The 27602-nt window shown below is 40.6% G+C and overlaps 1 protein-coding gene across 2 annotated transcripts in view; it reads right to left on the bottom strand.

Annotated features, from left to right (window-relative positions):
• Positions 1 to 4: 4 nt before the first annotated feature.
• Positions 5 to 27602, bottom strand: part of PEX1 (peroxisomal biogenesis factor 1) — a 36878-nt gene continuing 9280 nt past the window's right edge. The window contains exons 4-24 of one of the 2 annotated variants that reach the window (XM_080936070.1): positions 27203 to 27317; positions 26362 to 27122; positions 25165 to 25284; positions 23022 to 23145; positions 22690 to 22799; positions 21528 to 21610; positions 20351 to 20483; positions 17351 to 17447; positions 15679 to 15849; positions 14545 to 14699; positions 12726 to 12915; positions 12261 to 12427; positions 10793 to 10927; positions 9265 to 9329; positions 7527 to 7669; positions 7347 to 7450; positions 5799 to 5975; positions 4008 to 4238; positions 2281 to 2478; positions 1882 to 2012; positions 5 to 399 (exon numbers count right to left, since the gene is read on the bottom strand). In XM_080936070.1, the coding sequence (XP_080792196.1) occupies positions 315 to 399; positions 1882 to 2012; positions 2281 to 2478; positions 4008 to 4238; positions 5799 to 5975; positions 7347 to 7450; positions 7527 to 7669; positions 9265 to 9329; positions 10793 to 10927; positions 12261 to 12427; positions 12726 to 12915; positions 14545 to 14699; positions 15679 to 15849; positions 17351 to 17447; positions 20351 to 20483; positions 21528 to 21610; positions 22690 to 22799; positions 23022 to 23145; positions 25165 to 25284; positions 26362 to 27122; positions 27203 to 27317 (3495 nt within the window). In that variant the 3' untranslated portion in view covers positions 5 to 314. The remainder of the gene's footprint in view (positions 400 to 1881; positions 2013 to 2280; positions 2479 to 4007; positions 4239 to 5798; positions 5976 to 7346; positions 7451 to 7526; positions 7670 to 9264; positions 9330 to 10792; positions 10928 to 12260; positions 12428 to 12725; positions 12916 to 14544; positions 14700 to 15678; positions 15850 to 17350; positions 17448 to 20350; positions 20484 to 21527; positions 21611 to 22689; positions 22800 to 23021; positions 23146 to 25164; positions 25285 to 26361; positions 27123 to 27202; positions 27318 to 27602) is intronic. The other variant, XM_080936071.1, reaches the window with a different exon arrangement.

The raw sequence follows: 27602 nt of genomic DNA on the forward strand, positions 1-27602 counted from the left end.
GCTACAAATAACTTCATTTACCGGCACTATTAATCTCAGATAGTCCTGAGCATTACGTAATCACAGCATTTACCATGCTGTGATCTTACAGATTAACCAAATATATTAAAGTTTTTACATTGTTTTTATAGTTACAACTTAGGGACAGACCACAGCAAACAAACACATCTAGAAAAATCAGAGGTGTTTTATGCTGAAGTCACTTTCTGTCCAGTCCTCAGAAGTGTGTTTTATGCTGAAGTCACTTTCTGTCCAGTCCTCAGAAGTGTGTTTTATGCTAAAGTCACTTTCTGTCCAGTCCTCAGAAGTGTGTTTTATGCTAAAGTCACTTTCTGTCCAGTCCGAAGCACTGTCCCACTTGGGTTCTTTCTCTTCTTCGGATTTTGAAAGTTTTCATACCTTAAAAAGAAGATGATATTTAATGAGTAATACTTACTAATTACAAAGCAAAGATAATGGATTCTTTTTAAATAGCCTTATATTTTAAAAAATGAAAGAAAAACTAGAAAATTAGAGAAAAAATAAAAATTTCCTAAAAATAATTTTTCAAAGTTTTGGTCTAGTAGAAAAAAGAAAATAAGCAGTATATTAAACAGGATAAAAGTCAAATGACAAAGAATAATATGAAAATTATAACCACTGTTGTTTTATTCAAAGACAAGGAGGCTGCTAAATAGCCCATAATACCTCTGCTGTCGACTCGGCCAAGGTTAGAGCTGTGGGAAGGTTTGGGATCTGGCATCTGCTCAGTGTGAAGGACACACTGGACAGGAGAGCGAGCTTTGAAACACCAGTGCCCTGTGGTGCAGTGACCACCTTCATCTCAGTGAACCAGTGAAACAAGTGTAAGCATTTGGTCCAAGCTGCCTGTAGAGTAACAGCACCCTGAGGCCATGTAAATGTCAAAGCCTGGACACTGTCACAGAAATCTACTAGAAACTGGCATTGGACACAGCAAAATGGCCACCGGTATAATCTGCCAAACAGTGTTTAAGAAGGACGGGTGGCTCAAAGGGGACAGTGGCTACCAGCACAGGTAAAGCACTCCACACAAATTCACATGAGATTAAGGAAATTTCTATTTCCTGCTCTTCCTTATCTTTGGTTTTTTTATATTTGTACAATAAGCACACATTGCTGATATATATACACTTCCCTCCAAAGAACTGCAAAGTTGGACAGGAATTGAAGTATTTACTCTTAGACAAAACCAGGAACAAATGTTTTTGAATTTTGTTGAATCACTGACATGGATGGTGGCCAGTCCAAAGTAGCCACAGTGTAAACTACAGAAGACTATAAATCCTAGTGTAGTAACCTTTCTACAAATGAGAAAGATTCTAAGTAAGTGTTGAAACTAAGCAGTGTGTGTATGTGTGTGTAAATGTACACATCATATAACTATATAACTAATACACACATATGTATTTGTTTGTTTTTAAGATGTAGCCCTGTCCTAGAACTCAATATGTAGACCAGACTGGCCTCTACCTGCCTTTGTCTCCTATGTGCTGGAATTAAAGGGGTATACCACCAAGCTCATCTAAAACCAGTATATTTTTTAATAAATCTTATAAGCTAAATAATTAACTTAGACCATTATTCATTGTCTTATTTCTTCATTTTCTGAAACTACTTCACTGTAATACAGTTCATACACTCTAACAGGTTAGTTACGGAAAGTCTAAGTGCATAGTCATTATTTTCTGGCTATAGGAATGGGATGATACAGGGTCTCACACATCCCAGGCAGATGCTGTCACTCATTTACAGCCCCCTCTTTAACTATCTGTATTTTTAAATTAGCTTCCAGATTTAAAAAAAAAAAAGTGTAAACACTTTAGAACTAAAGTGACCAATATGTTTCTTATGGCTACTTACAGCTCAGCAAATTCCTTCCCTTCATCTTCATTAATGGATGGTCTTGTGTGGGCAAGCGCAGTCATTAAATGTGCCTGACTAATAGCAAAACTGGTTTTGATCGGTCCAGGCTGGTTAAGGGATTCATCCTCCTTAAATAAAAAGCAGATTAAGCAGATGTTAACTTAGGAATTGAAGAGAGAAAGTGGCAGTCCCCATGTTATTTCTTGTCAAGTTTTTTCCTGAGAAGCATACTTTCTCTTTCTCATGAGACAGTCACAGAGCAAGGACTGTCACTGGGCTGAGTCACTGCTTTAGCACCTTGATTCTAAATATGGCTCAGTTAAAACACAAAGAAACACATGTCAAAAAAGGAAGAGAAACTTGTAAAAGTTCTAAGAAGAAGGAAAAGGGCCATACTCCACTTTGGCTCCGGTATCGGCCTTTGATGATGCTGATATCTGCCTTCAGCTGGTCTCTCTGCTCCTGTGTAAGGTCTTGGCAGCCTTCTTGGGAAGGTGTCCTGAACACAGGACGTTGTGTACCCAATGGGTCTTTCCCAGGAGCTGCCGGTAAATCCTGAGTCATGGAGCTTGGTGCGGACAGACAGTGTGAGCTCTGCATGGTGGATAAAGAACAAAGAGAGGGAGAAAAGGAGAAAAAAGAGCCTTGTTCACTGAAGGTAAAAAAATGAAAACTTTGTTTTCTTTTTTAAATTCGTTACTTGAAAATTTCACACATGCGTATATATTTTTATGAACTCTATCTCACTTCCTGGCCTCCCTCTCCTGCCATAGTCCCTCACTACTTTTCCTTCCAAATTCATGTCTACTTGGTAGGAATACAGGCAGACTCTCAGGGGTCATATCCCTCAAGCCATAACCTTAGGTAAGTTTATATTTTAATTCACTAAAGTTAAGCAAGTTTAAAAAGCAACATTCTATTAACCACGGTTCACTGATACCTGTGGTGTAAGATCTCCATAGCAAAACAAACCACCACCCGTAACATAAAGGTTTATTTTCTTTTAATATTTTGATACTCAAACATATTACACTGATGGCAAAGACATGTTCAGCACAAGCCTTACTCTTCATTTTCTGTATTGTGCAAGTGCATATGTGTGTTTGTGTGTTTGAGCGTGTGCATGCTTATGTGTGGAGGACAGGGGTCAATGTTAGGTGTCTTTCTCAACTGCTTTGCACCTTGTTTTCTGAGATGGACCCTGACTGTCTGGTATCAATCCTCAGTGACCCCCTGCCCATGCCTTCTCAAACTGTAATTGCAGATATGTGTCACTGTGACCAGCATAGTCACATAGGTCCTGAGAGTCAGAGCTCACTCATGCGTCTGTCTATCTGTCTGTGCCAAGCACTTTACTGTTAGGAATCTCCCTAGCCCCTTTCTCTAGTCCCTAGAAAATAATTATACTCGTGTTTCCAGATATTTCTAGAGAGAAGTTAAAAAATAGAAAACGATTAAATTTATAAAAAAATTTAATACCCTACTTATTAGAAAAGTAGGTATTTTTAGCTTTTTAAAAATATGAATTATTAAAAACATAGTAAAGCAACCATATATGGGAAAATGTTATATATTAAAAATAGTAAGCCACTATTAATTTTAGTGGGTATATATTTTAACTAAAGAGAAAAACAATGATGTGGCTCACATTTAATCTGAACTGTTTCCATGTTGATACATGTTATTACTTCTTTTCATTCTTTCCATAGAAGATTCACAAATAGACATCATTTTTGGTTTTTATGAACTTTAGATATTATTGTAGCAAACTTCCTAATATCCAGAAGTACTTCATGACAGTAAAGTTACATTTATTATTAAATAGACCTCACAGTAAAAAGGGTTTAATATCACTCACAGGGAGAGAAACTCCCGAGTAACCACAGAGGGAGTCACACTAAGTTCCTGTAGAACCAAACCCCTTTGTCTGGCTCTTCTTAGAATTGTTTAACAAAAACTAAAAATGACTAACTGGCGTAATTTAAAAACAAAACTACTTTTATTACAGACCAACCAAGCAGAAAAACACTGTGGGGTAGGTTAGGAGATGAACCCCAGTCCAATACCACATCAACATCCATCTTTACAGATCTGAGCCACACAACTACAAATGCCCAAGGTACCAAGTCAGAAGAGGTTCCATTTCCAAGTTCTGATTCATATGAGCTTCCAAAGTAGAGCCGGTACATATTGAATTTTGATTCGTCTGGAAGGATCTCAGACATCTCAAGAGAAACAAGGGATTGATCTAAGCCACATTCTCCATCTCCAGCTGAATCTTCGGAACCACTGCTGTGGTTAAGAAAGACCATTGAAGACAGACTTAGGTCACTATCAGAGCTGGAGCCTGCATCCTGAAGTACACAGAGAGAGAGTCAGTTACAGCTAGAGCGAGCAGACACTACTCCATAGAGCACAGGAGCTTGTGCTTCACAGAAGCTCTTACTCCTCTATGGACTGAAGTATACAATAAAAATGTTTTTATGAGACAAAGTTCCATGTAGCCCACACCAGCCTTATATTTGCTATGTAGCTTGGGAAGCGCTTGCTTTTAGGAGTCTTAGGATTCAGGTGCACACCAGCATGGCTGATTTACCTGGTGCTGAGGGGTGAATACAGAGCTCTGTGCACAGTAAGCATTCCACCAGCCGAGCTACATGCCCCACCTTACACAAATGTGATTAAGATGGCTAGCCCAGTGAAAACGAAACTAGAACTTAGAATCCAGGTTTTACTTCTTCATCTTTGCCTTTCACTCACTTTTGTTTTTACTGTGAAATTCTATCAACCACATTAGAGTGTGTGTGTGTGCGTGTGTGCTTGAAAACATTCATATGGAATAGGGATTAAGAAAGAAACCTGTACACTGGCACTCCAAGCTCCTTTCAGTGACTCGGCTGCCGCAGCGTATGTCAGTACCTACCAAGGCCAGGTTCAGCACCTAGGGCCCTGGTCACCCATATCTCTCTGTCTCTCTGTCTCCTTCCCTCACTCTCATCTCTTCTTGTTCCCTATCACCTTGCTCATCCCCCTCTTCCCCACCCCAGGTCGGCCTTTCACTCCCCCTCCCACCCCCTGCTCTCCCAATAACTTCTTGCCCTTGTGACCCCCGGGTTGCTCTGACTGCCATGAACACTGTGCACAGGTGCATCCCTATGTCCTCTCCACGCACTTAGAACTGCTTAAGAAATTTAGGACCTGGGGCTGGAGAGATGGCTCAGTGGTTAAAAGCACTGACTGCTCTTCCAGAGGTCCTGAGTTCAATTCCCAGCAACCACATGATGACTCACAGCATCTGTAATGGGATCCGACACCCTCTTCTGATGTGTCTGAAGACAGCAACAGTGTACTCATATATATGAAATAAATCTTTAAAGAAAAATTAAAAAAAAAAGAAATTTAGGACCTGTAAAATTTCCCAACCAAACTTAGTGGAGGAAAATATATAGAAAAACTTCTTAGAAAATATAGGCAAAGTTTATAAATGTAAATTGTCTACTGCAATAATTAAAAATAAAATGCCATCGTTAGGGAAAATGCTAATTCTAGGACTGGGATATAGAAAGTTCAAGATAAATAAAGATCATCTTGTATCAGGAAGCAGGATGGGGTAAGAGAGAGGGCCTGTGTCACCCACATGATACCCATTACAAGCATACAAGAGCTGAAATCTTTAGTGACCTATTTATAGGATTTCACACTACTTCACTCCAAATAATCTTTCCAATGCCAAATAGTTTGTTAATATTAAGGTAATGTTAGGGAAACAGATGCCAAATCTTCATCACTGAAATTCTCTGCAATCCCACATTCCAAGTTTGGACTTTACAATAGGCAGATTAAAGCCTCCACAGAGTGGCAATGAAGCCCTCTTCCCTTCAGTGGCCGCCCTAACAGTCTCCCAAGCAACTCACGTGGTGCCCGCTGGGCAGCAGCCGGCCCTGCAGGGCCTCCAGCTGCGCGTTGTACAGCAGAGCCTTCAGATCCGCTCCAGTGAAGGACTCAGTGACCGCCGCCACGTGCTCAAGGTCCACGTCATCCGCCAGAGCCAGAGGCTTGCTGAGAACAGTTAAAATCTCAAGGCGAGACACCTGAAGAAAGAAAATCCGACTTACTAAACACATGGAAAAATGAACTGTTACTGTAAATTGTGACTCCTGAGACGTTTTCCATGAATAAACATGTCTAGAAGTAAATCATCTTTCTTAGAATTGGACCCCTAAAAGGAGACACAGGTCTAGACTTTGCTACTCTGAGGTTTGTCTTCCACCTTTCTCCACCTTTCAACCCCCTAACCCTAGATAAGAGAAAAAAGGATAGGGAGGAAAGGGGGTGACTTCCTTAGGGGCATCAAGTTCTTTGGGGAAAGTTCAATCTTCAACATCAGGATAGCTATTTTTTTCTTCTTCTTCGCACACAACTATTTAACAAACTGTAACCAACGACCCACAACAAATAAACTCTCAACACCCCTAGCCCTTATGTACCCTCTGAAAAAATCTCCAGAATTCCAAACATGACACAACTGCAGAAACTGTCTGCAGCTGGCAAAAGTATACCCCTGCTAGAGCACGAGGCAAACCACATCTGCTGTAACAATCTGAAGCAGTCTCCACACCTGACCTCCCCACACCTGACCTCCCCACACCTGACCTCCCCACACCTGACCTCCCCACACCTGGGGTTAAAATGAAAGCATATTACTATTTCTGTGTTTTTTTCAAGAAATCCAAAACCCAACATTTGTAATTATTCAGTGTGAATACGTACTGTGGTTATGTCCTACATTTGGACAAGTGTGCCAACAAAGGAGAACCATTAAGAAACAAGCACACATGGCCTATAGACTTTGACCTTTTGGCCATTCTCTTTCGTTCATTTATGTATTGCTTTCTATATTTGGGAGCAAGGATTGGCAGAATGAGACAAGAAGAGTTGAACACCTTTCTCCATGTGACCTGGCCACATGCTCACTGCCCACTTGCTTGATTGTGAACTGCAGGCTTCTAACAAGATATGGAGTTCGGGGTCACAGAGGACATGTTTTAGGTTTCCTGATTTTCTGCTACAGATCAACTCAGCCATTCCTGGAATAGGAGTGCATTGAAGGTGCCGCATCTGACTCGGCATCTTTTGTGCCTTGAGCAAACAGTGAACAGAGCCTTTGCATGCAAAGCTGTCTTCTTTTTTTTTGTTTGTTTTCTGAGATAGGGTTTCTCTGTGTAGACTTGGTTGGCCTCTAATTCAGAGATCTACCTGCCCCTGCCTCTACCCTTACCTCCTGAGTGCTGGGGTTAAAGGCATGTGCACCACCACCTCCACCGAGCCTCAGAGTTATCTTCTAAGAACAACGCTATCTGAGAACAATTGCTACTGTATGACCAAAGTAAAGCTCACAAGCAAACAAAGAATATGGCATCTGCCGGAGGATAGCATCTCTAGATGCCCCAGAGTTTTGTCACCTGATCTGGAGGAGGGCAGTACACACATTTATCCAGTCGGCCAGGCCGCAACAGGGCAGGGTCGATCAAGTCAGGGCGACTAGTAGCAGCCAGCACATAAACACCTGAAGGGAAAACACTTTTAGCATGATCATTTAGTAACTTCTTTTACAGTGTGTTTTTCTATGAAAAATGATTTACCCTGTAAGCCTTCTACTCCATCTAACTGTGTCAGCAACTGGTTAACTACTCGGTCTGTAACCCCTGTGTTGTCGTGACCTCTTCGAGGAGCAATGGATTCAAACTCATCAAAGAAAAGAATGCAGGGCTTTGCAGCCTGTGCTCTGAGGGAGAAAGAAATCTGCATTTTATCAGGGCTCCAGCGTTCTCTCTCTCTCACACACACACACACACACACACACACACACACCATAGATTATAACACATAAGTAACAATGTGTGTGTGTACATAAGCAAGTTACATGTAATTATCCTTACTTTCTGGCTATTTAAATTTAAACTGAGTTTTCTATTCATAATAGTGCTACTTATTTTTATATTATTAATTCTCTGATAATTCCATATATATATATGTATGTGTGTGTGTGTGTGTGTGTGTATGTGTGTGTGTGTATATATATACACACACAATGTATTTGTTCATATTTGCCTCCCATCTTCCTATCTAAATTGACTCTTGAGAGTTTAAAATATTAGTTTAGTGATTCATACCTATGGATAAGTGAGAGACTAAAACACAAATCTCAGCCAATAGGTTCTTATCATGGTATCCATTTAAAACTTTATTTGTATTTTGTAATGTGTGTGTGTGTGTGTGTGTGTGTACACACATGCATGCATTCATGTGTGCTCTCACATGTCCTCAGATGACAGAAGAGGATGTCAGAGTTAAAGGTATCTATGAGCCACCTGACATGGGTGCTGAGAACCAAACCCAGGTTCTCTGGAACAACAGTAAGATCTCTGAACTCCTGAGCAATATTCCTGCCCAAGGAGGCCATTTTTTAAATGTGTGCTCATTGAATTCTGTTTCTGAGAATGCCTGTTTAATTCTTCAACCTGTTGAAAGATAGTAAGCTCAGTATTTTTGTATCTTTTGTAGGAAAACTGAAAAAATTTGCATTATTAGATCCATAATATTTGGAATTACAATGTTTCTTTTTAAATTTAGTCTTTTGTCAAAATGTAGTCATAGACTTTTATAATCCTTTTTGAGGCTCTATTTCTTAAATTGCATAGTACTTACATAAACCTTTACCTTATTATTTTTACAAATTATATTCATATATTTACTCTAGATAATAAAATGTTTAGAAGAATATTACAAAGTAAATTTTTACTTTAAAAAATTACTATAATTCTGTTTACCCATGAGTAATTATTTCAATTTTAAGTATTATCTTGTGTATTAATATATTATCTTATGTACATCCAGTAATACAAGCATTAATGAAACTGGATAGATGGCATACTGATTTCTAAGAGCTATGTTAGAAGCAGGGGAAACAAGAACTTAAAACTCTATTTGCTTCATATAAGAATCTAATTTGAAAGCAAAGTGCAGTGACGTGTACTTCTAGTCCCAGGGACTGGGAAGCAGAGGCAGAAGGACCCGGAGCTCAGAGTGAGAGCTTGTCTCCAAAGAAAGACAGACGCTCTACTCTGACCTTTCTTTGAACAACTACTTAGGATCCTACTCTCAGGAATATTACTATTGTAAATACAAAATAATCTCGAAATTCTAACACTGAAAATAGTCTATTCTTGGTAATATTTGTGGAAATAAAACCCTTGTCCTTTGATTTGTTAATAATTGACATAAACCATAGGTTTTAAATACTTTTCTTTAAAGAATAAGGCCAGAGACATGATTAATAAGTGTTAACAATCAGTTACTTCAAACACTCGTAAAAGCCACCTGATGAAAACATCTCGAACAGCTTGCTCACTCGCTCCAATATACTTGCTGAGTAACTCTGGTCCCTAGATGTTAAATAAAATCAAAGGAGAGATGCGGTTAATTATAAACAAACAGAGCCTTGGGTTTTGATTAAGCATAATGAAACAGAACTTTCAGGAAAGGATTGAGCGGATGTCTCTTATGTATACCTTACAAACAAACTGCGCTGGGGTGTCACAACTGTTCCCTGCCCTTGGCTTCCTGTGCCTGTAACATCGTCACAGATGTCCTCATGGCTTGTGGCTTTATTTCCTTTCCATCTTTGTCAAAGTGTCCCTCTTCTGAAGAGTTTTGCCTGACAACACTATGACACCCCCACCAGCTACCCCAGGCCTCCTGACTTGAGTTTTTCCTGCTGTGCTTCCTCCCTGTGGAGGGCTTTAAGCTGAGTGCCTGTTTACCATCTCTTTCCACTATTAGCTGTGGAGTTTGCAGTATACCTAAAAACATGTTACACCTTGCTCACAGCAGGGACGTGAAGGGCAGTCAGCAAGGAACCATAAAACAGGCCTTTATTCCTGTAGGTCTCTTCTCCCTTAAATACACTTTGCTTTTACTCTTAGTATTTACATAAACTCTATTCACAATGATGATAATTTGCCTTAAACAAGAACATAAAACCATTCAGAAAGAGAGGTGGATCAGCACCCAATTCCTTACAGCTATAAACCAATAAATACCTCATTCTTCCCTCCTAGCTTTTCAAGTAGTAGACAACCCACAGCCGAGAAACATAACCGGAACTGACAAGAACTGCAGAAGGCGTGGATGGTGGGCTACGGTGGTTCCTGAAGAAGCTAAGCAGGAATTACCGTAGATCCAGTGATTCTACTCACTGTATACCGAAGGAAATGAGAACGTATGTCTACAGAAAACCCTGTATGTGAGTATTTAAACAACATTATCCATAAAGGCCCAAAAGAAGAATACTGTAGCAGGGCTCAGAGGGTGCAGGCACCTGCCACAAAGCCTGGCAACTTGAATTTTGTCTGTGGAACCACAGGCTGTCCCATGACATGCTCGCTGTGGCACATGAGTGCTCACACATATCCACATCCACACACAGCAAACAGTTTAATGTTAAAATACATGCATTAAAGCCCAAAGGTCACCAGTGACAATGAATGTCTAAGCAAAACGTGGCACAGGTAAGCAATGGAATGCATTGTCCCACAAAAGGGATGAAGGATTACCGCACATGACAACCTGAAGTACTAAGTGGAAGAAGCTGGACACAGGGGCACATGTTACCTGATTCCTAGCATTCAAACTCCATAGACACAGGAGTAAGATTAATGGCTGCTGAGGAATGCGAGGACACGAGAATAGAACCCAGTAGCCTTGACGACAGGAGGGTGAAGGCTTCGAGCTTTGTGAGTGCACTACCGTGCCAATGAGTTCTGCACTTTCCTGTGGCTAACTAACTGATGGTACGTAAGTTTGTCTCAGTTAAAAAGACAAGGGAGGAAGGCAGATGCACACATACCTTAATACTGATAAAATTCATTCCACTCTCTCTTGCAACCACCCCAGCAAGTAAAGTTTTTCCTGTCCCTGGAGGACCGTAAAGCAGTACTCCCGTCCTTTGTCGTATGGGTAAGTTTGCAAATAATTCTGGGTACTGAAAAATAGTAAAAGTATGGCAAAGAGCAAAAATCTAAAGAGACTGCACGAACACAGTGTACAGAAAGTATCTGGATGGTAATTACACCTCCTTTTATTAACAATAACACAACAGCAGAAAAGGAAATTCCTATTGGAATAACGAATATGTACAAAGAAAGCATCTGTCAGGGCATCAGAACTTCCTTCTGCCTCGCTGATTATTTTTTTGTTTTGGTGATAATAAAGCCAGGCAAGGTACAACCACTGAGCTATCGAGCTAAACCAATCTTCCTTTTTAAAGTGTGATAAAAGTACTGTTAGGAAAACAGAGGCAAATGTCCAGTCTTCCAACAAGCACACTACCACTTATATGGTTAAGCTGTGATACCTGATACATTCAAGTACTGCATCAAGAGATACAGAGGAAGCCCATGCCAAGGTTATAGACAGTCATGCCTCTCCCTGCTAAACAACTGATTCATTTGTTTTTAATTACTAGCTTTTTAAATAACCTGCTGCCCAGAGCACAAAATCCCATCGGACATTAACTAAATATCAGCTTCAACCAGCAGTATCCCTGCCTCTTCCCTTGAGCAAGCCTTTGTGGTTCATCTAGTGACAAAATTCAAACCTCACTTCTACATTCATAAGGAGAGGCCTCAAGGTCAGCAGTTAAGAACATGGTCTCAATATATTTCGGATTAATGCCTGGTGCCCAAACTCAGCATTTGATGTTGCTGGCTAGTAACTCAACACCAATTTCTCCTCCTATAGGTGTAAACCTATGGTTCTATACTATATTCAACACATCCCAGGCCCTGACAACAACTCTTCCCAAAAGTTGCCATCCATCACAAGCAACCCAAAATCCTTACTCATTTCTTTACTTTGCATGACTCCCGGATCTCACACAACTGCCCTCATTTCTCAGTCTTCCTGATTCAACACACTATGCCCTAGACTCTACCTGCAGCCTTTATCTTCCCATCCACCTAGTTCGTACTGCCTGTCAACTCTGCCTTTCTAGGACTATTTCCCAGAGTCCTAAAGTCTGCATGATCCACCTGTCCTGTGGACCCAAAGGACTCTATCTGCTTCTGTTGAAATCCCTGCAGATGGCTCACTGTGCTTTAGCAAATCTGAGGGACTTAAGCAAAACAGAGCTAAGATATTCATGCCAAAATGGATTTACATTTACAGGCCAAGAAAATATCAAAATCCTGTTTTGTTTGGTAATTCGGTCAATCAACTGAAAATTGGATGAGCTAACAAATAAAGCCATAGCCAATGGTTCAGAGTTTCTTCTGGCCATTAGTACTGTTTGTGTGTGCTCATGTGTTTTATCTTACCTTGGCTGGTAACTGGATAGTATCCATGAGTATCTGCCGAACTTCATGTAATCCACCAATCTTGTCCCAGCCCAAGTCTCTAGGTTTATGCAGGTTGACATTTCGCAGAGAAGCAGGAAGAAATCCATGGAGAGCCTTTTGGAAGTCTGATGTTGTTAAAGTCAATTCTGTTTAAAAATAAACAAAACCACTTTTGTTTTCCCAAAATTTTAGATAAGATCTCACTTAGCTAGGTAGACCTAGCTAGTCTCAAACTCAAAGAGATCAGCCTGCCTGTGCCTCTGCCTCCTGAATGATGGTATTAAAGGCATGCACCTCCAAGACCAATTCAGTTTTAAAATAAGCTGTCCGATTGGCTAGAAACACCCAGTTTCTACACAAATACCACACGAAGCCGAATGTAGTTCTAGCTCTGCTCTGACTCTAGTCCCACAAGAGAAAGAAGTCCAGGGTTTGTACACATACCTTCCCTGGTAGAGCTGTGCTGTCGAGAGAGAGAAGAGTGTATGGCTCGGTCCACGAGAACTGTAAAGTCTCGAGCCACAAACGCTTCTGTCTCTTTAGCTATAGGCTGTAGGTCCAAGTCAGGGAACTTGCTTAGATCACAGCCCAGTTTATTCTTCACAACACTATTCAGAATTTCACATCTCTGTTCCTTAAAAAAAAAAAAAATTCAGATTATTAACTTCTCAAGGGTACATTTCATGAGTTATATGTCACTGAGCAATGGAAAAATAATCATTATGTGAGCATCACAGAATACATTTACATAAACTGGGATTGTGTAGGCTTTTAGGACCCACACTCCACAGTGAAGTCTGCTGTTCTGCCACATGCACTCTGACAGGCAATGCTGTCCACTCCCAGCATATGCAGCCTCAGCTGACTTCACACCAGCACGTGAGGATGGACATATGCCTGCCTCAGCTGACTTCACACCAGCACGTGAGGATGGACATATGCAGCCTCAGCTGACTTCACACCAGCACGTGAGGATGGCCTTCAGGTCCATGTGTTGAACACCTCTCTAGTTGTCGAAGTCAGAGATAACAGTAACTTAGATATCAGACTTTTCCTTCAAAATCACAAATAAGCTCTTTGCTTCTTCCATGATCCTATCAGAGGGTTTTGTGTCTTGTCTAAAATTACACTTCAAGCATTCCTTGGTAAATTTTCAAAAAACCACACTGATACAAGATTGCCATTTTCTTCTCTAATAAGGAGCATTTTAAGTAACACTCTGATTATTAACAGGTTTTTGTTTGTTTTTGTTCCTTTAACATTTCTAAAAACATATTCAAAAACCAAAGTATAGGACTATTTTAAGTCAACTTTAGACAAGCTAGAGTCATCAGAGAGGAAGGAGCCTCCATCAAGAAAACTACTCCATAAAAATCAAGCTGTAGGCAAGCCTGTGGGGCATTTTCTTAATTAGTGATTGGTGTGGGAGGAGCCAGCCCATTCTGGGTGATGCCATCCCTGGACTGGAGGACCTGGTTGTATAAGAATGCAGGCTGAGCAGCCATTGAGCAAGCCATGGATACAATCCTGTCAGCAGCATCCCTCTATGGCCTCTGCACCAGCTCCTGCCTCCAGGTCCTTGGCCTGTCTAAGTTTCTGCCTTTACTACTTTTGAGGATGAACTGTTGTAAGGAACTGTGAGTGAAGTAAACCCTTTCCCCTTCAAGTTGCTTTAGGTCATGGTGCTTCACCACAGCTGTAGTAACCTTAATAAGACAACCAATACCATTGCCTTTTTTTTTTTTGGGTGCTGAGTACCAAACCCACATACTAGCCCTCCCACATACTAGGCAAACTCTTTATCACCCAGCCTCTGTGACACAGAATAACAGGGCAATACTTCTGCTTTTCAATAACAGTTAAAGGGCAAAGAGTCTGAACAGTTAAGGTAGAACTAGGCAAAAATCTTAAGATTCTTTTTTTTTAATCTTAAAATCCTTAATGTGTCTCCAGTGTGCTTATCAACCTGTTCCTAGTCACTAAATGCTTGATGAGCAGGAGGTCCTGAAGTGGGCAGGGATGTTTCATATTGTTAAACGAGGTCTAATTTTCATATCATCCTCATTTAGAAAAAATGCTACCTTTAAGAAAGCTATTTCCTTAGCATGTACATAATATTGTAGATGGTTATAAGTTATAATCTGTGCTCTCAAACTGCACATGTTGCTCTTAAATATCTATATAATCTCCCAGATGCAGTAACTGTTAAAAGCAGTTTCTAAGAAAAGGAATATAGCTCGATAACCTTTGGGAAGTGAATTACCTGATTAGGAGGCTGAATGTGCTGGACGCACTGAAATGTGTGGATTCCTTGAGCAGACGCAAGTGAAGGATGGAGAGCCTGCTGGAGCTGGCTCGTGGCGATGAGCGCCACCAAGCTTCCCATAGAAACAAGCTCTTTGATCAGATCGTTCAAAGCTAGAATGAAGCGAAATAGCATAAAGCTCAGGGGAAAATTACATGAACATTTAAAACTGTATCTTCATTAAAACGTTAATAGCCTAATGTTGAGCTGTAAAATGGAACAGCTCCATCATGTTTAAAACCCAGTCACTGATGTGCTGAGTCAAATGGAAGTGTAGGAGGTCCTGTAAACTCAGAACATGTCTACTGAGGTTCAGGACTCCTGGATCGCAGGAAGTAAATGAGTCAAAACTAGACATTTTAGAAGTGAATATTCTAGAACGATGGTAAAGGTCCATACTATCATGGTTATTAGCAGAACAGGCTGTGTTTCTAACACTTCTGAATAATTTATTTATATCCAAGGCTTATTAGCAAAGTTTGGCTGAGGTGATTTGAACTGAGATAAGCATTAGTAATGTATCTGAGTCTGTCACTCTCCATTTACCCCCATGAACTGGCAAGGCACACCCTCTGCTTCCTTTCCTCTCCTGGACTTTGGCTGAATACAAAGAAGTATTCAACAAGTACCTGCCAATGAAACAGAAGCAAGAGGAAGTCTGTAACAGAACAGCTTCCAGAAGTGAAGCGGAGCGAGAAGGCTGGTCATAAAGTCAGGGATGTCCGTGCTCTTATACAGAGATGGAGGTTAGCAGGCACCCAAAGGAGTACACAATAAGCATACACCTCATTCCTTAAAATGGAAGGTGTAGGGCCAGCGATACGGCTCGGCTGGTAAAGCCATGTGCCACCGAGCCTGGCAGTCTTAGGTCAATCTCCAGGACCCACATGGTGGAAGGAGAGAAGAGACTCCTGAAAATTGTCCTCTGACCTCCATCCATATGTACACTCAGGCATTATGGGTGCCACCCCAACAAATGGACAAGTAATAAATAAATAAAACTAACTAAAATGTAAAAATTCTATTTGCCACTAAAACGGAAAATGGTGACTGACAACTGAAAAGGCTCCCAACCCAGTAGGGGACCATTACCATGTGCAAGCCGCTGGCTCTGCACTGCTTCGGGGCTGTGCTCATGTTCTGGGACACTTGGCAGTCCAGCAATGAGGTCCAGGTCATCCAGGAGAATGACAGACGGCTGCCTCCAGGCCGCCTCTGAGAAAGCCACCTCTAGGGCTTTCTGTATGCTTTCAAGCCTTTTTCCTGGACACAAAAGATGTGGGTTCAGTGTTATTTCAAGGGTGGAAAGTTTAGGCTCCTCTTGAAAGCACTTGAAGAACTCAATATTTATCTGTAGAAATTAAACTCACATTTTATTAATATACCAATTTTTCAAAACCTGCTTATCATGGACACATTCAACTCCTAAATCTCCAAGGACTCAACATGCCAAACTGTCTCACAAAGGAGAGGAATAAGCTACTCCGACTCTTGTCTGTATGCAAGAGCCACACGCCACAGTTTCAGACAGCGTACAGTTGTGAACCAGATCTGAATCAAACCCTAGCAGTTGCCTAGATACCCTAAAGTTCCTGGATTTCTATGACACATTTGGATTCAAGATTGCTCCAGGTGTGGTACAAAGTTTTAATTTCCATAAGACAGAAAGTTTACAGATCTGTAATCTAGTGCAAAAGTTTTCACCATGGGGCTTCAAAAAAGATTAAACCTCCTTTGTAGCAAATGAAATAATGGGCTTTCAAAAGCTATCTTTATCTTGCTTTAAAATGTATTTTTAATTTATTCTTTAAGAATTCTATACATCTATATACAATGTTATTTCTTCTTTTCTTATTATGCACTCAGAAAACACATAAGCTACAAAGACTAGCTAGGAGCAGGGTGTTAGTGAAAACCCAGAAGCAAGTTACTTGTTCAAAGTTAAACTGTTCCAACCTTGTGTTTTAACTAAATAGATAATAACACAAATGCTAGACTTTAAGAAACACACAAGTAGGCCAGGCAGTGGTGGCATATGCCTTGAATCCCAGCACCCAAGTGGTAGAGGCAGGTGGATTTCTATGAGTTAGAGGCCAGCCTGGTCTACAGAGTGAGTTCTGGATCAGCTAGGGCTATACAGAGAAAGCCTGTCTTGAAATATCAATGCCCCTCACACACACACACACACACACACACACACACACAAAAGTGTTAAAAAGTCAACTGTAATTCTTATTGCCACCCACCCAAAGCTACCCACTTACCCAGCCCATGAGTATGACCAGTTTCCTATAGCAATTCAAAGATGGAGTACAGATTAAATGCAGCATACTCTAACTACTTGGAGCAGTATATGTGGTGTTTCTACAGAACTTTCACTTTTAAAAAAAATGGGTTCCATCAGACTGTCAAATAGAGTTTTAGGGATTTTTATCACAAACATCAGGAAGACAAATCCTTCAACTTTCTAAGGATTTTCTTTTGAAAGTTTTTCAAGACTGGGTCTCTCTGTGTAGTCTTGGCCATCCTGAAACTTTCTCTATATATCTGGCTGGCCTCAAACTCACAGAAATCTACCTGCCTCTGCTTTGCAAGTGCTGGGATTAAAGACTTGTGCCACAAGCCCAGCTTCCAAATTCCTAAGGATTTTCAATAACTAAAAGACAGAAATAAAAGTTTAAAACTACATAACTGTATCTGTTAATAGCATTAGGAGTAAGACACTCCTGACTACAGAAGGGGATTTGTGTGCACTCATGCCTACCTCGCAAAGCTTTGCAGTCGACTGTCTCCACATGAGCGTCCAGAGCGTCACGCGCTTCCTTACAGATGGCTTTAGCTAACGTTGACTTCCCGCTTCCCTGGAAGACAATCGCTTCCTCAGAACACTCAATAGACTTAGTTATAGAGGTAGCTTCTGTCACTGCAGCACCCACCAAGATTCTGCCCCATCGACTGACAGTAGACACCGATCCAGTTGCAGGGTGGGATTCTGTGCTACTAAAATAAGGCTCTTATTCTTTTAGGCACCCTGTGTTCAAAATAGTGCAGATAGAAGATAAACTCATTTCTACACTTGCTAGTTAATACTACTGATAGCATTTAAACAAAAACCTTTAAAATAATACTTTGTTGGTACAGGATATGATTAATATAGAAATAATTTTTGAAATAAAAAAAAAATTATTATTTAACTTAATTATTTCAATGAGAAAAATAGATTACTAATTTCCCTATTATATTATACTAAATATTCTTAATTACTCCTGTCTTGATGACATGACCATTACTGTGGCTGTCAATTAATTTCAAGTACAACCTTCAGGCACTTTTTTCCTGTGACAGAGATGATTATATGGCATGTTTTCCCAGATTAAGCCTTATCAGGTTGGCCAGATGGGCCACGAACTAAAGATCCTCCTGCCTCAGCCTTTGGAGTGGCTGGGATTACAGGCACAAAGCACTACCCTTGAGAGACAATTCAGCTCCCAGATTGTCCACTTTGATATAAGAACAAAAGACTCAACACTGGCTCACAGTCAATGAGCTTTGCTTTTTTTTTTTTTAATCAAATACAAGCTTTGTTTTTTTCTCATTTTAAATATGTAAAAATTAAAAACAAGTTTATTTAGTAAGAAAGGGTGAAAGCCCTCAGTTGAAAACTCCACCCTATATCAAGTGTTTTCATTCTTCTAAGAATTCCATATTTTTATAACTGTATAAAAAAACTTAAAATATTAATGAAGTTTTATAATTTCATGATTTTACTTAAACTGTTTAACAAGTTACTTCTCTGTTTTATATGATGGTCCTTCCGATTTTAGACATTAGAAAGTAAACATGAACATCTAAACAAATGCGTGTCCAGTGAGCTGTCAGTATGCTCAGAAGGAAGTAGAACTTTGACATCAGAAGGTAGCACTTTCAACTTTTGCTCACATTTCTTCAGTGTCCTGTGGCAACACACTGGGCAGGTTTCTATAGTTCTTTGCTATCAGTCTCTTCTTTCAGACTATTGCCACTTCCTGTCACTTCTCTGGAGTCTAGAGCACTGTATCAGTTCAAATACATTGTCCTGATTACTAGCAAAACCCAACAAAATTTGACATGAGAAATCTAAACTTTGGAGGCACTCAACAAATATGCACTATCATCATGATCTTTTATAGAACTAGATATTATAGAGAGATATTACATAGAATTAGATGATAGTATATATACATACATATATATATATATATGTGTATGTATGTGTGTATGTATGTATGTATACCAGACATATTATTATCATCTGTCCTGGCAGATGGCCTTTTCTTCCAACTGAGAGTAAGTCACATTTGTGAGGCACTTTTTGTGCATGTTTGCTCTCCTTAAGAGAGGCTAATCCCATGAACACAGATGAGAAACAAAACTTAAATAATGACAAGCACATTACAAAGTCAACACGTAACCCCAGTCCCCTGTTCTGCTGCTGTCTATGGTACTCTAGGAGAGACTTCAAAAGTCTGCTTTCGTAGACAGAGGGATAAGGCTACTTAAGAATAAATATTTTACCACGATGATGTTGTCATTAAAGAATGACAAAGAATAGTTCCTACATTTACATAAAATAGGAAAAAGAAACTAGACTAGAAACAAGAAAAGTTATTTAAGTGGAGTGAAGGGAAATAAGGAAACTTTAATTAATTGTAAAAGCATTTAACTAACCAAAACCACACCGTGGGGTTTTGTTTGTTTTTAAAGATTATGTGCGAGGCTTGTTTGCGTGTGTACAGATCCTATGGACGTTAGCAGAGAGCAGGTATCATCTGGGAGCTAGAACGACAGGTGGTTGTGAGTCACCCAATGTGGCTGCTGGGAACCCAACTCAAGCACTCTGCAAAAGCATTAACCAATGAAGCATCTCTCCAAAGACAACACGCTGGCCTTTGGGCACAGGAAATAACACGGAATTGATATTGATGGAGAGTAAGACAGTAAGCCTCTTTAAGAGGTCAGGGATATCAAACAAGACAACAAAGTTAAAAAGAGAAGACACATCTCCAGTGTCAGGAAACAGGAATCTAAGAGAAAATAAGAGAAAATAACTTTATGCTCATAAATTTGGCATTATAGCAGAACTGGACCAAGTCTTTAAAAACCAACAACTGCTTGTAATCTTAAAACAAAACAAAAACACAGCACTATCAACAACCGCATCAGTAGGCTAAGCACTAAAAATCATATAATCTTATCCACTGACACAGGAAAGGGATTGAGACATGTGCTGTTGTGAATAGGAATGGCCCCCACAGACTCATGTGCTTGAATGCTTGGTCCATAGAGAGTGGCACTATTAGGAGGTGTGGCCTTGTTGGAGAAGGTGTGTCACTGAGGGGGTGGGACTTTAGGCCTCCTATGCTCAATCTATGCCCAGTGTGGCTCACAGTCTCCTTCTGCTGGTTTCAGGTCATGATGTAGGACTCTCAGTTCCTTCTCCAGCACCATGTCTGCCTGCATGCTGCCGTGCTTCCCTATGATGATAATAACTGTAGCCAGCCCCAGTCAAATAGTTTCTTTTCTTAGAGTTGCTGTGGTCAGGGTATGTCTTCATGGCACTAAAACCCTAACTAAGACAAGAGGGTATATGAATTCATGATTACTTCCCTAACACCTAACAGGCATACACATATTTAAAAGTTCTTTAAACTATATAAGCAAAATCAAAAGAGATGAGCATGAAATGCTACTAGCTAGCGAGAAGAAGCACATTTTAACTGAATACCTTTCCTCCAGTGATCAAAAGAGCACCATTCCTAAGTCCTGCGACGAGAGACATCAGCTGCCGAGACAAAGGGCGTCCCAGGAGACTGTGCGTGATGTGCCCCATGGCAGACATACCTAAAGAACTCACTCCGCTGCAAAACACAGACATTCTTATGCAACAAAGACCGCAGCAAATGAAGCCTAGCTATAAAAGGCCAAAGCCTTCCTTCCTGGGCTAGTTGGTGATGTGGGGATGAAGTATTAGACGCTTCCTCTCCTTAGGTAATGGTGGAAGACTATATCTGATGTGCAGCCTTCAGACACTGTGCAACACTGAATGTTCTAATGGTTGCTCGTGGGGTCTGTTAGCATACCTCAATGCTCCCGTCCTCATGGCTCTTTCTGTTTGGTAATCAATACTACCACAAACAGCTGCTTAGGGAGGGCTTCCTAGGGTAATCAAAACCTCGGCTCCCCTGAAATTTCCCTTCAAAACCTAGCTTCACTCTGTCTTAGACAAATTTTGAATCTATGCTATTTCTTGAGTTATACCATGATTTTGTTCATGAAAACAGAAAGGGAGCAAAACTCCTGAAAGTGGAATCCAAAGAGAGTTTACTTCATAGTAAAGCACACTGTTGCACCTCTTCAAGGTTTAATTCTTTAACCAAAACAGTAGAAGTTAAATGCTCTCCCATCCAACATAAGCATGGAAACTCTCGTGTGAATGTTTCTATGGCTGTCACACATAATAAAGAAACTAAAAGGCTTTCTTTTTCAGATTCATTTTTCAGAAAAAAATGAAAAATATACCCAAAAATGCTAATTATTACAATAAAACAGTGAAGGAATAACTTAATTTGAAATATTTTTCACCACTCAACCAGTGTTTTAGATTTAGCTATTAAGATGCTTTTACTGGTTTTAATCACTACTGTTTTGGTTAAGTACAATGATCTGGTGATTTCAGATAGCTTTCATCTCACAAATCAATTCTCAAAGGAGAATCTCTAATAAAACCACCTACCTAAGGAGACAAAGTCAACTTCAAACCTACATGTGAGGACGGAAGTAATCCTTGACAACTATCTCCTCATCTTTGGCATTCCTGGACACTTAACACACCTGTACCTGAAGCTTCCAGAGAGCACCCAACGCCGTCTGTAAACAATGCTCATTTGACTACAACCTCTTACCCCAAAGAGTTCAGCGTTAAAGAGGGAAGAAGAAAGTCAATTTCCTCACTGTCCTCTTCTCTTATCACGGGCTCTAGAAGGACCTACAGCAGCAAGGAAAAGCCAGTTTTACACGTCAAGGTTATGTCTTTTGTTTGTTTCCTGAGTCCCAGAAAAAAAGAATTAGCAACTCTGTTAACAGGAAAAGGAGGTGTGGAGCACTGAAAACATGGCGGAGACCCCTGATGAGCAGGTGCTCACGCATGGAATATTCACAGCAGAAAGACCTAAGCTGTCTGATGACACACTAAGAGGCGTATTTTTTCCTCTGTGTCATAATTGTTCTTCCCACGGCTCTTACTTTGCCCCGTTTCTGAAGGGAATCCCTTCAATCACGTTTCAAAGATAAAGAAACAGTGTCTAGGTCCAAACCACTCAACTTCTAAACAATTGGCGCAGCTTCAATTCCACCACAGAAGTAGAAGTAGAAAACAATATTCTAAAAGCATAAGTACTAAGACACCTCTGGAAGAAAAACAGTGTGAGCAGAGAATTTTAACAACTGTCAAAATAATCTAACAAAAAGGCATGTGAAAATATGAACTAAAAACATTCAAATTCTTTGCATGCTTGCACTGCAACAAGAAGGTGGGTCAGGTGCTGCAGTGCACACGTGGAGGTCAGAAGAAAATTTTGGTGTGTGTGTGCGTGTGCATTTCAATGTGGAGGTCAGAGGACAACTCTGGAGTGTGTGTGTGTGTGTGTGTGTGTGTGTGTGTGTGTGCACTTCAATGTGGAGGTAGCTCAGAGGACAACCTTGGTGGTGTTGGCTCTCTCCTTCCAGCTTTAACATGGCTTCCAGGAATAGAGCTCCAGTCACCAGGCTGGTGTGGCGAACACATTTACCCACTGAGCCATCTTACTGGCCCCAAATAGTGACCCATTTACCAGTTCACACAATTAACAGAAAATCCAAGACATAATCATGCTTAACTGATGTTTACTTGTAGGATAAATCAGTAATTTGCTGAGATAAATTATAGAGTAAATATTTTAGATCAAGGTACCCCTTACTCTTCCCATGTGCTCTCTAATCTACTTGTGGATGTCAGCTCCCAGAGTCAGACTACTAGCCAGTCAGACAACAAGCACCGTCCATTATACATCAACAGTATATAATTACTTGTACTGAGATCTTCTGCAGCAGAATGGGACTCAAAACAAAAACAGTTTTTCCTGGATCCTTTTCTTTTTCCTGAGCATGAACTATACTCAGAGAGAATTCTTTCAACCCTATTAAGAAGAAAGTAACAAATGAAGAGTTAGAACTGAAACTGAGAGGAAATAGTTTGACTTGAAATATGAAACTTATTGAAATTAGAAACATTCTTCAACACAGAGAACACTGTTACATCTCACTGTTCACGTGTGACACAAATTGGAAAAACAATTTTAAAAAATGTTTAGATGTTATAACTATTTCAGTAGGAAAAACAAAATCACACTTTTACCCACCATCTTTAATTTCCAGCTTAATACATTCTTCCTTTGATATGATCAAAGGAAGCATGGTGGTAGCCGACTTCTGTAGCCAAGACGAGAACCCAGTTTTTACATCTTCTTCACTCACGTCTTTAGGCTGCCAGAGAAAAACACAGAAGAGTAAACCAAGAATCCTAATATCTACCTTGGCCCTAACACACCTATTTTAACATGCCTTCCTAACAACATATAAAACCTTACCAAATACAGACAACACAGGGATTCTACATGCTGATGCATGATCTGCTGGGATAGCTGCAGATGTCAAACCAGCCTGAGAAACCATTTGTATAAACAGCAAAAGTTCTAAGTGATCCTTTCTGTCTGCCCAGTGAAACAAATACCAAACAAAGTGGACTGTATGTGACCTCGCTGTGGCCAGTGGCCTGTAGTCAGCAGCCACAGAGAACCTCTCTTCCCAGTCAAAGGTAAAGAAACGCAGTGAGGAAGGTGAGCCTTGTTTTTTGCTACCGGCCCACAGAATTCAGACAGGCTATCAGAAGCACTGCAAGCATTTTGTAGCTAAAGGAGCCAAGTCACAGTCAGGGATAACAGGAGAGAAAACGCTAAGGAGCCTAGGTCCTTGACAACAAAGTTAACCACCCATGAGTACCTTCAACCTTCCCTGTACATGAGAAAATTAAATACCATATATGTTTAAGTTACTGTCCCTTTTCTTAATGTGGACCACAGTCTAGCTATATGCTTAATGAGTAGAGTGTTAATTGTTCAAAGCTTTAAAAAAAATATAAGAAAACCATTGCTAATTTTTAAAGTTTTTAAAATTCAGGTCTTAAGAACTCATCTGACAATAATTGACACTCAGTAACATTTCTAGAATAATAAAAATTAATAGAGGGTTGGGATGATAGTTTTCAAAGGTGAGCACCTGCGCTCAGTCTTCAAGGTTTTAAACCGAAGTCCCAGCCTTGGGGTAAGGAGACAGGTGGATCCTGGGCCCTGGGCTAGCTAGCATACTTCCCAAGGCCTAGGCCAATAAGAGGTTATGATTCAGAAAACAAAGTGGATGGCATTTGAGGGATGACAGCAAAGCCTGTCCCATGGCCACCACATGCTGTGCACATGAGCACATGCACCTGCATGCCCACATGCACACACACACACACACATCACACAGAAAGTACAGATGGCTACTTTCCCCAGAACATCAGACATGCACTCTTTCATTTCTCAGATAGATCTACTTCTGTTCTTTCTCTTCATACAGTCATTTGCTGGCTAAGCTCAGTTTAGAAGCTGATCACTACCAAACGGAGGCTAAGAAAAGGCACTCTGTGGTGATGAAGAGGACTCTGAATTTCTCATCCTCCTGCCTCCACCTGCCAAGTGCTACTATTAACAGACAGGCACCATCATTCCCGATCAGCTTCTGGGGATCACACCCAGACAAACACTCTCCCAACTGATCTCCATTCTTACCTCCAAAATATCAATTAAAAAAAAAAAAGACAAAATACCCATATTTGCACTGATACATTCATATTTGCACTGACTGCTTCTTTGCTTCTAAAATTAAACATAGTTATTGGCCCACAAATCCCTAATATCACTTCTAGGTATATACCCAAAGGAATAGAAACTAGAGAGTCAAACAGATGCTCCCTGCAGCATGAGTCACAAGCGCCAACAAGAAGCCACATAAGTCCATCACTGTTTGGATGGACAGACAATGATATAATAAAGTATTATCCACTAGACGACAGAATGAAGTTTCTGATGCCACAATATAGAGGGGCCTTGAAAACATCATGTGAAATGAAGGAAATCAGATACATGAGAAAAGTACCGTTTGACTCCACTGCCACACAGTATCTGGAATAAAAAATAAACTCAGAACATAGAGAAGGTTGTCAGGAGATGAGAGGAAGGAGTGGGCGCCGTTGTCTAATGGCTAAGTGTTTGCAGTGGAGGAAATGGTTTGGTAGCAGAGGATGTAATGTATAACATTAGGAACACAATTAATGCAGCTGAGCTCACTAGAGAATGCCAGGCCATGTGACTTCTGACACAAAAGAATTACATTATTATTACCGAACAATGAGAAAGTCCATAACATCCATAAAAGAATCTTGATACAACATGGGTTTGAACTCACTAAGTTCTCTCTAGGTTGTAATTTCAGACATCTTGGGATCTTAGGAGTGGTTTCCAGTGGAGTTATTCTGACTACCGCATGCATTTCTATATTTAGTCTCTTTCTCAGGTCATCTGGAATCTGCAATTTAAAAAGAATATAAATACATTCAAAGTATTTCATAGCCTAAATAGTGACATTGCTTTGTCTAAGTCCAAGTGAAATTACAGACATCATCACACAACCATATCATAGTGATTCATAGTTGTTCTAGCCCGCCTGAGCACTTTAACCTAAACACCATGTGCTTGGCAACTTATAGAAAACAGAAATTCATCCTTGGTTTCTAAGCTGGGACATACGTCTACCATTAGGGCACGGCAGGGCTGGTGCTGTACCCTCACTGGGCAGAGGCGGAGGAGGAGGCATCTCCCATAATGATGGCAGTTGCACTGGACCGTTCATCCTCATAACCTAATCACCCCCCAAAGGTCTCGTGTCCTGACACAGTTATTAGTCGGAAGGATTTCTGACATATTGGCTTGGGAAGGACATAAACATGAAGACTAGCTACAGTGCAACCATTTGAGAAATCTTTGTGTTTGTGTGTGTAAGTTGAGAACCACTGAGAAAGCTAGAGTAGTTAAACCCAATCACAATCTGCCATGGGTACAGGTCAATCCAAACAGTAAAGGGGAAATCTTACACCCACACTAATAAAAATATTCTAAACTGAGATTATAGCAATGATCACAGAACATTATACTAAAAACAACATGTACGCACATTAAATTGTACACTTCAAATTTCATCTCGGTAAAGATGGTCAAAATTCAGTTTTCTTAGATTTATTTTGCATGTGTGTTCTGCCTGTAAGTATGTCTGTTCTTCACAAGCAGGCTTGGTGCCAATGGAGGCCAGAAGAGGATATGGGACCCCCTGGAACTGGAGTTACAGATGGTTGTGAGCCACCATGTGAGTGCTGGGAATCAGACCTGGGTCCTCTGCAAAAGCAACAATGCTCCTAAGCATCTCATCTCCCCAGATATTAGTAAGAACGAAAAGATTAGAGGGACTAGAGACACTACTGCCTCCACATGGAGACTATAGATTAACTCCCCTCGTGTGAATCTTCAATTTATATATGTTACTATAATTCAAAATTTGGGGAAAGGCCAAGTCACAGGTTTCTCCCCACACTATAACCCTTGTACTAACCCAGACTTTCCCACGGTGGAGAGGCTCTAGACTTTTGGTGAACTCCGTGGCATTCTTCAACTCCTCGAGTCCGTTCCAGACTACCTTCAGCACACAGGCCTCGGCAGCTTCCTCACTGCGGTCTGAGCCGATCTGCTTATGATCTGGAGACTCGGACAGTTGCTTCTCTTTTTCAGGTAACAGCACACCGTGCTTACTTTTGTCTTGCTGTTGTTTTGGAGAATGTAGCTTAACTAGTTTTCCATAGATCACAGTAAAGCTGGGCTCCACATCAAAATATTCTTGATCCCACGGAAATACGTGGACAGTGCAGTGCGTGTGAAACACGGAGTTAGCTGGGGTGTTACACACACTAGGAGGCTGAACTTGGCATACTCTGAAAATACTGTCTAGAGGGACAGCCTGTGACTGCATGTTTTTGAAAGCACTGAGTTCCAACGAGCCCCAACCTGACTCTTGTTTGTTGTCAGGCCCAAAGGAAAACATGCTTCCTAGCATAGTCCACCAGCGTGGCTTCACTGAATCACCTGGGGCTTTTGGGTCTCTCCCATTAGACTCGGTGACACCCTCTGTGTTCATAGGAAGCTGATTAGTTTGCAATTCTTTTGACATTCCTTTCTGTTCTCGCCCATAACTGTGAACTTGTCCATGTGTATCTCCTTTGGGAAATGTGTTCTCTTTGGCTTGGCGCGTCTTTGGTTGAATAAGGAGTTCGGTGTTAGTTTCTAGCCTTCCATAAGGGGCAGCTGGCATCAGAGTAACTGGGTAGAAAACAGAGCCCATTAGTACACATTCAGCTCTGCGTCAGACTTGGCACTTCAGTGCAGGGAATGACACCTACCAATCTGGATAAATATGTAGGTCTGCTGGTCAACCCAGATGGGAACAACGGCTTTAGGGAAAACTATTCGAATCTGATCTAGAAGATGCTGTTCAAGGGAAATGGCGTGCAGCTCCTAGAACCAAAGAGAGCAAGGTCAGATCCTGCTGCCTTCAGACCTTCCCTTACCTGATATGGAATCTCCACTTGTTTTTATTTTAGAGTTTCTTGTTATATTAGAAGTATGCCTGATGATATTGGACACATATGGCAAATGCAGCATCTCAGATAACCATTACTGTTTTGTTTCTATTTCAAGAGACACTAAAGTTTATATAAAATTAATTTCCCCCACATTCCCACACCCCTGGTAGTGGTGGTGCACACCTTTAATCCCAGCATTTGGGAGGCAGAGGCAGGG

The sequence above is a fragment of the Micromys minutus genome (assembly GCF_963924665.1).
Source record: "Micromys minutus genome assembly, chromosome: 23".
NCBI classification, from domain to species: domain Eukaryota; kingdom Metazoa; phylum Chordata; class Mammalia; order Rodentia; family Muridae; genus Micromys; species Micromys minutus.